This window comes from Miscanthus floridulus, unplaced genomic scaffold, assembly GCF_019320115.1.
Source record: "Miscanthus floridulus cultivar M001 unplaced genomic scaffold, ASM1932011v1 os_2456_2, whole genome shotgun sequence".
NCBI lineage: Eukaryota > Viridiplantae > Streptophyta > Magnoliopsida > Poales > Poaceae > Miscanthus > Miscanthus floridulus.
In genome coordinates this window covers 230-11,610 of record NW_027098308.1, presented here as the reverse complement: position 1 = coordinate 11,610, position 11,381 = coordinate 230, and the positions used below count along the sequence as shown (strand labels likewise).

General features: G+C 47.5%; 1 protein-coding gene across 1 annotated transcript; it reads right to left on the bottom strand.

Annotated features, from left to right (window-relative positions):
• Positions 1-1,452: 1,452 nt before the first annotated feature.
• LOC136534972 (galactinol synthase 2-like) lies at positions 1,453-3,084 on the bottom strand. The gene is made up of 2 exons (XM_066527314.1): positions 2,641-3,084; positions 1,453-2,542 (listed from the first exon to the last, which is right to left on the bottom strand). The coding sequence occupies exons 1-2, from the start codon at positions 2,962-2,964 to the stop codon at positions 1,841-1,843; spliced, it is 1,026 nt and encodes a 341-aa protein (XP_066383411.1). The 5' UTR covers positions 2,965-3,084; the 3' UTR covers positions 1,453-1,840.
• Positions 3,085-11,381: the final 8,297 nt, after the last annotated feature.

Genomic DNA, 11,381 nt, shown 5'->3' with positions numbered 1-11,381 from the left:
TAATGTACATGCCTTGCGACCCAGGTAATAAGGTTACGTTTGGACTTTGGACAGGCGTCACAACTCACAAGTCTGAATGATCTGAGGAGAGGACGGAGGACGTCACGTCAGGACGACGTCAAATCTTGACTGTGGCCCGATCTGATCATCTGGCTCTGCAATCGCAGCCCTGCACGACAGTTAAACTGCCTGCTACCTGTGCTTGGCGTATGCGATCCATCTGTATGCAGTGTATAGGAGTACAACAAAAAATAAAAACAAGTGAATAACGCCTAATTAATTAAGACATAGACAGGCGCGCGACGACTGATCAAGTAATAGCCGTCCTCGATCGTCTTGACTAATGATGGTGATCGATCTCATCCTTCTTTCTATCTATCTATCTCAACAAATAAATACTCTATGGCATGCATTATACTATCGCAATGCATAGCTTAATTTGGCCATCCACCAGGGGACGTTGATTGGTTGTCCGTACGTCGGCCGGACGTGGGCGGCGCACCGTGTCACCGTTACCGACCAGCAGCCTGATTTGACACCTGCCACTGTCAGCCGTATCGTCGACACCACACCGGGTAGCTAGCCGTCCAAAATCCGGTAGTAACAGCGATGAGGAAGCATCGTCGACAACAACCCGGGCAGCTAGTAGGGTGTGTTTTTGTTATTATCGCTCCAGCGACTACTACTTCATCAGCAGCTTCACCACCCCGTCAACCAGATGTGAAGCCACGAATCACGCTGAGAGAAGACATAGGTAGAAGACGAGCTAAAAAAGCGGAGGAGAGCAATAAGAGAGGAAGACACAATAATTAAAGAAAGAAAAGGGAAAAGGAAAGGTATTATAGATATTTCATCCTTCTCATCGACCGAGACACTGTTTTACTAAATGTTTTCTAAACAGAGAAGTTGGAGCCAAAACAACATACTTTATCAGAGAAAGCACAACTCGAACTATTTTAAGTGAAGATGAAAGTTTTCTAAATAGACAAGTTGGGGCAAAAACAAAATTATTTTATTAGAGAAATCACAACTAGAACTGTTTTTAAGTGTAGATGAAACTCTCCCCTGGTCTTCCCTAGTCTGAATTTTGCTAACGCCAACTTCACCGGCAGCGATTCAGTGGCTAACGACGTGCAATTCCTGTTCTAACGTTCCATTTCCTGCATTCCCAGGAGATGAGAGACAGTCTACTATTGTACTAACAAATGACCATTGGCTATTCAGCAGGGGACGGCGTACGACAGTCGATCAAGCTTATAAACCAAGAAGAATATTGGAGGGAAAAAGCTACACGGGCCTGTTTGCAGGAACTTCAGACTGCAACAGATAGAAATTACAGCTGCTCTGCTTCTTCAGTTCTTCCATTTCCAAAGTTCAGATATGCACCACAAACCAAACATCCTATCACAGATAGGCTCACAATGACCAACACAACATTCAAGGAGTTATACAAAACTGAGAGATTTATTAGCTTCATTCAAAATGCTAGATTGTTTGTCTTAGCAGTACGTACATAGCAGGAAGATGCCAACACTACGTACTTAATTACACAAGCTAAAATAACCAAAACTCTCTTTTTTTCCTTTGGCTTTCACCAAACACAAACTAAAATACTCGACCTGACGAAATATAAGAATTGTTATACTGCTGGCCAATGTCTACAATTCCAAAACCTGTAGACCGCTACGCTAATTAATCCACACATATCCATATTTTTATTATTATTAATTAAGCGCCTCCTTGAGCGCAGTAGTAGAGGATCGTCGACCGTCGTAGCCACCAGCCGTTGACACAGCTAGCCGGGGTGCACGCCGTCGTCCCGGCCGGCAACCGGCGGCGCCTAGGCAGCCGACGGCGCGGGGTAGTACTTGACGGCGCCGGCCTGGGCCAGGGCCTGGCGCAGCGGCAGCCTCGCCTGGTCCACCGCCTCCTCCTCGCCGTCGTCGCCGCCGTCCACAACCGGCGCACCCTTGTAGTCGAGGCTCTCGTCGTCGTAGATGTCCCACCACTTGGCCACCAGCGCCTTGATGTCCTCGCGCTCCATGTTGGGCTCCTTCCCCGTGTACCTCCACGGCTTGGACCCCGCGGCGCAGTAGTGCACCACCTTCACCTCGTCGAGCACCACCTTCTCGGGGTGCCGCCACAGCATGGCGAGCACCAGGTTGTACACTGGCGGGATGGGCGAGTACACGTCGCGGAAGAAGAGGTTGAGGAAGTCCTGCTCCGCGAACGGCGTGGGCGGCGTCACCACCAGCGCGTCCAGGAGGTCTTTCGCGGTGCGCAGGCTGGGCTCGTGCACGAACATACCGGCGTTGAAGTAGGGCGGCGGCGGGGGGCCCAGCTCCTGCTCCGGCCACGCCACCCGCTCCGGGCACTGCTGGCAGTAGCCGATCTTGTACTGCGGCGTGTGGCTCCACGCCTTCTCGCAGAAGCAGTCCATCACGGCGTGGAACTTGCCCTTGTCGAGGTCGAACAGGTGATCGATGTTCGAGTACACCTGGATGTCCGCGTCCAGGTACACCATGCGCTCGTACTCCACGAACTGCAAATGTCATCAGGCAATTCATCATTGGACCAATATATAAAAATTTGATCATCAATTAGAACACATACAAATGGAACACGACGAAGGTAACGTACCTCCCAGATCCGGAGCTTGGAGTAGTTGATGACGTAGTAGGCCATGGCGAACTGCGTCTGGCTCTCGGGCGGGTACACCGGCTCGATCTCGCGGACGACGCAGCCCTGGTCGCGGAGCTTGCGGCGGTGCTCCTCGGGCACGTCGGGGAGCACGGCCACCACCAGCGGGTAGGCGGCGCGGACACGGCGAAGGCCCTTGGCCAGCCCCACCACGCCCTTCCAGTAGTCGCCGTCGCCCGCAAGGAAGGTGACGTACGCCCGCTTCTGCGCCATGGCCGCCGCCGCCTGATTCTGCTTGCCCAGCGCCGACATGTTGGGGCCCATTGCGTTCGTCGTCGTCGTCGTCGGTGAACGATCTCTCGATCAGTCGATCTCCAGAACAAGAAGACTCGTGCGCTAGCTCGATCTCAGTACGTGTGTGTGCGCCTGCTTGGTGCTCGATGGATGGATGGAGAAGTGACGAGGGCGCCGTGCTTTTTATAGGCAGCGGGTGGTGGCCGTGCGAGGGGACTGGCCGGGTGGCGTCGTGTCCACCGGCGCCGGTTCCAGCCGTTGGGTCGGTTTGGCGCGTGGGATCGCCTACGTACGCGTGGCTGTGGCGGAGATCCAACGGCTGGAGCGCGAGGGACGGAGGCGTCTAGAGCGCAATTTCCCGGGAAGGCCCCGGAGATCACGACGCCCGACCATTATCCCCTGATTTGGGGATTTAATTTAATTATAATTATTATATATAGATTACTTTAACCATTTTATTAAGGTACAAAATTGTTGTGTGGGACCAGAAAGGAAATAAAGATCTCTGGATCTATACGTACTGTACGTAGTAACACATGCCTATATATTATTATATGTAAATATATGCTACTATATATTATTGGTATTTTATGTTTTAAGGATAATTGACAATAAAATACAATTAGGATGTACTAGTATATATACTAGATTCTTGCTCCACTAGATTTTCATTACTTTATTGATTGATCAGATTCCATTCTTTTGTCGTCTCTTCCTGATTTGATGGGATTCCTTTTCTATTACGGATATGTGACGACGTCGATCGCAAGTGTCCTTCAAATATTGCATTATATATCCACTGCAGTAGTAATTTGATTGCACGCACTATCTTGGAATATCGCATTATCCAATCCAGTACTAACTTGGATATACTCCTATATAAATAGTAGTATAATATATCAGACTGATACTACACTAGCAGCCTAATGATTAGGCGGTTCGGTGAATTAGCTTTTTGGACGTGTCAAGAATGAATATATAATATAGTAAAATTCAAAAGAAACTATTAGTGTCATTTCCTTCTATATATATTTTCTTTTGTTTACAGACAAGTATTTTTTTTGGTAAAAAGGCATACGGAAGAATTAATGCTACCAATCATCAGGAATATACTACATATCCCTTTAAAAGGAAAGAAATGCATTTCCTTCTATATATATCTTCCAAGTTCCAGTAACCAGGCTTATTGCTTGTTTCAATCCCGGAGTCTGTCTACTCTTATTTGGCTAATATAAAGAGCGAAATGTTTCTTTATCCTTCGTCGCTTACAACCATACGATAGGGATTTGAGTGACTCAATCTCTCGCGTGTCTGTGCAAAGTCCTAAACGAACACAACTGCAAACAGAGACTTTGTCGAGTGTAAAATTCTTTGTCCAGTATTAAAAATCGGGCACTCGGCAAAGAATTGCACTCGGTAAAAAAATACACTCGGCAAATGACTTCTTTGCCGAGTGCCAGACTCTCGGCAAAATCGCGGCACTCGGCATAGGCTGACCCGCGTAACGGTGTTCGGCCACGTCCTTCTTTGCCAAGTGTCTGCTGTTAGGCACTCAGCAAAGATTTATTTTTTTTTTAAAAAAATTCTTTGCCGAGTGTCCCAGATCTGGCACTCGGTAAAGATTTAATTTTTTTAAAAAAATTTCTTTGCCGAGTGTCCCAGATCTGGCACTTGGCAAAAAAAATTTTTTAAAAAAATACTTTGCCGAGTGCCCCTGGCACGGCACTCGACAAAGATTTAATTTTTTTTTTAAAAAAAATGTCTTTGCCGAGTGCCCTGTGAAGGCACTCGGCAAAGATGAAATTTTTTTAAAAAATTCAAAACCCTCTTTGTCGAGTGCCTTATCCGTGGCACTCGGCAAAGACCCCTTTGTCGAGTGCCATGCCCCGGCACTCGGCAACGTTTTTTTTGTTTTTGGCCTTTAATTTTTTTGTGCAGCCCTTTTAAAGCACCAGGAATTCCTAGTTAGAATTTGAGGATTTGTTATGATTTTTTAATATATTTAGTGACTTTATTTTATTTACTTGAATTTTTTCGAAAAATATAATTTTGAACTGCACGTGGTACGAATAATGGAATTTAATGATTCAAAAAATGATAGTCATGTTACTGAGTGTAGTGTGAGGCCGTATCCAGGAACGGACCCGAAATTTCGGACATCTTGTTCACGAAACATGACCGCGAACTTGCGTGCGAAGTGTTTTTAAATTCTATAAAAAGCAAACGAAGTCCAAAAATCATGAAACTTGTTGAGATGTCGTGACGTCATATGTGGAGGCTATGATAAAAAATTCAGAAGATTTCGTACATGTTGTCATGTACGATGCTTACAAACCTTTACAGGGCACTCGGCAAAGACATTTTAAAAAGAAATTAAATCTTTGCCGAGTGTCGTGCCACGGGCACTCGGCAAAGTATTTTCAAAAAAAAATTTAAAAAATAATCTTTGCCGAGTGCTGTGCCAAGGGCACTCGATAAAGTATTTTTCAAAAAAAAATATTAAATCTTTGCCGAGTGCCAGATCTGGGACACTCGGCAAAGAATTTTTTTAAAAAAAAATTAAATCTTTGCCGAGTGCCTCCCTGATCCGGCACTCGACAAAGAGCGGTTTTGAGACTTAAGCAAATTCGGCCGGTCGGGCAGTCAAACAGACAGCCAGCCAGCCCCCGCGCCCACGCCCGCACCGTCCCCGCCCCCGCCCCCACGCCACGCCCACGCCCTCGCAGCCCGCGCTGCCCGCGCCGCCCGGCCGCCCGAGCTGCCCGCGCCCTGCCCCCGGTCGTGCCCTGCCCTCGGCCGCCCCAGGCCGGCCCTACCCCCCGGCCGGCCCTGCCCTCGACCACGCCCGTGCCCGACCCTGTTCCCGACTCCGACCCCGACATCGCCCGACGCCACCCGTCCCTACCCCCGGCGCCCGTCAGGTATGCCTTCTCTCTTGTTGTTGTCGTGGTAGTGATAGTTGTAGTAGTATTAGTTGTACTAGTAGTGCTAGTGGTAGTAGTAGTAGTATTAGAAGTAGTGGTAGTAGTAGAATAAGTGGTAGTAGTAGAAGTAGTGGTAGTAGTAGTAGAACTAGTGGTAGTAGTTGTAGCAATAGTGGTGGTAGTAGTAGTAGAACTAGTGGTAGTAGTAGTAGCAATAGTGGAAGTAGTAGTAGAAGTAGTGGTACTACTTGGATATATTCTTCTGTATGGATTGACATCCAAATTACATGGCTTCTCTTGAGACATATGTGCTTGTCGGCCATCGTGCCGCTGTTTTTTGTAGGTTTTGGAAACCTCACCGTGCAGGGGAGGTTCTGCCGAATTTTTTAAATGACAATATTTTGTTCCATTTTTGTAGAGAAGAGCTCGTCGGAGCCGAGTCGGAGTTCCCGTCGCCGTGCCGGTCTGCCTGCACCGCGCCGCCTCGCCACTGCACCGACCCGCCATGGCCTGCTAGCCTGACTCCACCGCCACCCTAGGTATAACCCCTCTTTCCATATCATGGTCGTAGATCGCGTAACCTAGTTAGGCGTCTCCCGTTCGAAAGAGATATGGTTGGAGGTATGCAGATCTTTGCATATCTATGACCGTATCTGTTTCAGATTGTCCATGTTTTTTTGATAGCCCACGGATGCGTAGATGGGTTAGTTTCCATGGTCTGCTCCGATCCGAGATAGAGTTTCGGCATCACCTCCCTGTTGTTCTCCGGATACGCACTCTTCTTTGGCAGGACGTGTATCTGGAGAACAGCGGGGAGGTGCTACCGAAATTCTATCTCGGATAGGAGTAGAGCATGGAAACTAACCTTATCTACGCATCCGCGAGTGGGATTAGGACCTATCCTCACCTATTAGATAGTAGGAACACCATGTAGATGCAATTGATGGTTACATTACTCGCTGATACATATGTTAGAGGTTGGATGACCGTCAGTGGATGTACACGGGCTGGAGAAGTCAGAGTGATTACACCACAGAATAGATGAACAAGACCGATGCTTTCTTGAGCAGTGCATTTGGCAAGGCTGCTAAAGGACATTGCCTAGTTTTGTGTCCCTGTAGCAAATGTGGAAACAAGAGGAGGGTAAACAAGGTGGAAATGAGTAAACATCTTGTGAAAGAATGGATTTACGCCATACTACACCCGGTAGGTCCACCATGGTGAAACCCATCGTATGAGAGAGGAGGTGGTGAGACCACGGGTGGAGGCTTTTGATGCTGATGCCGGGGTACCAGACATGTTAGATGACTTTCACCAAGGATAGTTCGATGAGGGACGTGAGAAGGAGGAGATGGAGGCAGCCGCGCAGGCGTTCTATGACATGATGGACTCGGCACAAAAACCCCTTCATGATCGGTCAACGGTGTCTCAACTAGATGCCATTAGACGCTTAATGGGGTTGAAGTCCAAGTTAAACTTGAGTCGACCTGGCTTTGATAAGATGTTGGCCATGATTGGCACCTTGCTTCCGGAGGGCCACATTCTGCCAAAGAGCATGTATGAGTCATAGAAACTCCTTCGAGCACTTAAGATGTCATATGCAGATACATGCTTGTCCGAAGGGGTGCGTCCTATTTAGGAAAGAACACGAGCATGCAAAGTTCTATCCAAAGTGTAAATCCTCCAGGTACCTGGAGGTAGACTCTGATGATGGCCAGAAGAGGCAACTTATGATCCCCATGAAAATCCTACGGTACCTTCCATTCCTATCGAGGATCCAACGGCTATACATGACCGAGGAATCCGCGAAACAGATGATATGGCACAAAAATGGCAAATGGTACATTCCTGACAAGATGGTACATCCATCCGATGGTGAAGCTTGGATCTGCTTTAATAACAAACATCATGACAAAGCAGATGAGGCTTGTAATGTACGTGTCGCGCTGGCAACAGATGAGTTCAATCTTTATGGAATGATGGCTGCCCCATACACATGTTGGCCCATCTTCATTATCCCCCTTAATCTCCCCCCCGGTGTCTCCTTTCAACGACATAACGTATTCTTATCGTTGATAATTCCTGGACACCCAGGGAGTAATATGGGTGTGTTCATGGAGCCCGTGTTTGATGAATTGGTCCGTGCTTGGGACGAAGGGGTATGGACATACGATCGAGCTGCAAAGACAACCTTCAAAATGCACTTTTGGTACCACTACTCCCTGTATGACTTCCTGGCATATGGGATATTCTGCGCCTGGTGTGTTCACAAAAAGTTCCCTTGCCCAATATGCAATGAAGGTGTGAGGTTCATTTGGTTGCAGAAGGGTGGCAAGTATTCGACGTTTGACAGACATCGTCAATTCCTACCTCTTGACCATCCATTCAGACAAGACATCAAGAACTTTACAAAAGGTGTCAAAGTGACAAACCCTACACCGCGGATGATGACTGGTGCTGAGGTTCATGCTCAGATAGATGCTCTCGTGCCTAATGAAGAAGGTGGTTTTGTGGGATATGGTGAGCAACATATGTGGACTCATATCTCGGGCAAGACGAGGTCCCCTATTTCGATGACCTTCTTCTGCCACATAACATTGATGTAATGCACACTGAAAAGAATGTCGCCGAGGCACTTTGGGCAACACTCATGGACACTAAAAAGTCTAAGGACAACCCTAAGGCTAGAGTGGACCTGGCAACATTGTGCAATAGACCAAATCAAGAGATGTAGCCTCCTAGTCGTGGTAAGACCTAGAGAAGGCCTAAGGCCGATTTCGTCTTGAAAAAGGACCAAAGGAGGGAAGTACTTGAATGGATCAAGACGCTAATGTTCCCTAATGGGTATGCAGCGAATCTAAAGAGGGGAGTGAACTTAGGCACTCTACGAGTAAACGGGATGAAGAGTCATGACTACCACATATAGATTGGGCGGCTTCTTTCGGCAATGGTTCGAGGCTATGTCCCGGAGCATGTCTGGCAAGTGCTGGCAGAGTTGAGCTACTTATTCCACCAGTTTTGTGCCAAGGATCTCTATCGGACCGTCATTGATGACTTGGAAAAAGTGGCACCCGTGTTGCTTTGTAAGTTGGAGAAGATCTTTCCACTCGACTTCTTCTTGCCGATGCAACATTTGATTATGCACCTCCCGCATGAGGCACGGATGGGGGGGGCCCATGCAGAACCGTTGGTGCTATCCAATCGAGAGATGTCTGAAGACTCTTCGCAAAAAATATAGAAATAAAGCCAAAATTGAGGCTTCCATTGCAGAGGCATACATTCTAGAGGAGGTGTCGAACTTCATAGAGAAATACTACACTGAGAAACTTCCTAGCATTTATAATCCACCCCCTCATTACAATGCTAGCAAAAATGAATCGAACCTCAGCCTTTTCCAAGGGCAACTCGGAAGCATGGGTACGCAAATTCATTTATCCATTGTGACGCTCAGTTCTGCCTAATTTTTAATCATCGTGCTGTCTTTCTCGCAGTCGGTGTCACATAGTGGTCAGGCTTGCTCGAACTTCTAGGCATGGTGTATGGCCCACAAGGGCAAGGCGATGTCTGACGTCTCCTTCAACCTAGAGGACCCGCCCGAGGCATACATGAACCCGAGCGTCCACTCCCGCATCAGTGAGTACAATGAGGTGGCGAGGTCGCTACATGGGTCAGACCACGATCCGAGCACCCAGGACTTTGATGGAGAGGCCGTCATGAGGGCAGGGCAAGGCAAGAAGCATGGACGGTTCTGGCTTGGCGACGGCGTCGTCGACACGGCCTCTACTCCCTCTCTCTCCCAGATCCGAGCACGGAGCATGAGCGAGAGCCCGGCCATTCGCACACGGCCGACCGCTGCACAGCACCGAGTCGACGCACTCGAGGTTATTCCTGTTTTACTCGTCATACATTGATCTTTACACACCTTAATTAGCTTTGCATTACTGAAATATTAGAGTGAAATATTGCAGGCCCGACTGAAATAAGAAATAAGGCAACGTCTAGAGCTGGCGGCCTAGCTGGACGCCGAGCGGACTAAGCGGCAGGCCCAGGCGCAGATGCTGATAGACATTACGGAGTTTGTACAAGGGCTTGGGAAACATGTGGGCTTCTCTCTACCAGCTGGGCTGTTGGTTCCACCTCCGCCTCCGTGTCCTATAGCTGCAGCTACTCCTATGAGTATGAAAGTTTTTTACTTTCGCTTGTGCTTTGCTTGTATGGCCTCTACCTTTCTAGATTAGCTATCTAAATAATCTTGTCTCACATGCAATCTTTACTCCTTTGTGCAGTCTCCATCTGATGGTGGTTCGAATAATCCACCTCATGTACCTTCGAATGATGCAGCTGAGCCTTCACCACAGTCGCAGTGGTCGAGAGGAGTGCACGTTGTATTTTTTCATTTGTTGTTCACTTGGTGATGGACTTGTGATATACTTGTGATGCACTTGTGGACTTTGATGGACTTATGGATTTATTTAGATGGACTTGAACACTTATTATTATATATGTGATATATATTGTGATGGATGCGATATGTGCGGATGGATGAGATATATATGTGATGGATGAGATATATATGTGATGGATGAGATATATAATTGTATGCATTTATTTGTCATGATGGAATGTAAAAAAAATTAAAAATGGCTGTTTTGGGTCACTTTGCCGAGTGTTGCACTCTGGTCACAGCACTCGGCAAAGCTGGAAAAATGGGCTGACGGAAAACCATTTTTTTAGCTTTGCCGAGTGCCATGACCATGGCACTCGGCAAATATTTTTTTTTAAAAAAATTCCAACTTTGCCGAGTGCCGGCCAGAGGACACTCGGCAAAGATTTTTTTAAAAAAAATTTCAAACTTTGCCGAGTGCCGGCAAGAGGGCACTCGGCAAAGAAGTAAAAAAATTCAAACTTTGCCGAGTGCCGGCCCCAGAGGGCACTCGGTAAAGAATTTAAAAAAAACAAAATGCAAACTTTGCCGAGTGCCGGCCAGAGGGCACTCGACAAAGAATTAAAAAAATTCAAACTTTGCCGAGTGCCGGCTCCATAGGGCACTCGACAAAGAATTTTTTTTAAAAAAATTCAAGCTTTGCCGAGTGCCGGCAAGAGGGCACTCGGCAAAGAATTAAAAAAAACTTTAAACTTTGCCGAGTGTCGGCCAGGGGGCACTCGGCAAAGAAATTTTTTTTAAAAAAATAAAAAAAATCTTTACCGAGTGCCTGCTGGGTTGACACTCGGCAAAGAAATTTTTTTTAAAAAAAACTTTGCCGAGTGCATATAGGGTTGGCACTCGGCAAAGCCACCGTCAACGGTGCCGGCGCCGTGACGTTCGCTTTTCTTTGCCGAGTGCCCCCGGGGCACTCACAAAGTCTTTGCCAGGTGCATGATAAAAGACACTCGACAAAGAGGGCTTTGCCGATCAATTTTTTACCGTGTGTTCTTTGTCGAGTGCCGCACTCGGCAAAGGCTTTGCCGAGTGCAATTTGGCCTTTGCCGAGTGCCTCAAGCACTCAGCAAAGAACCTGAATC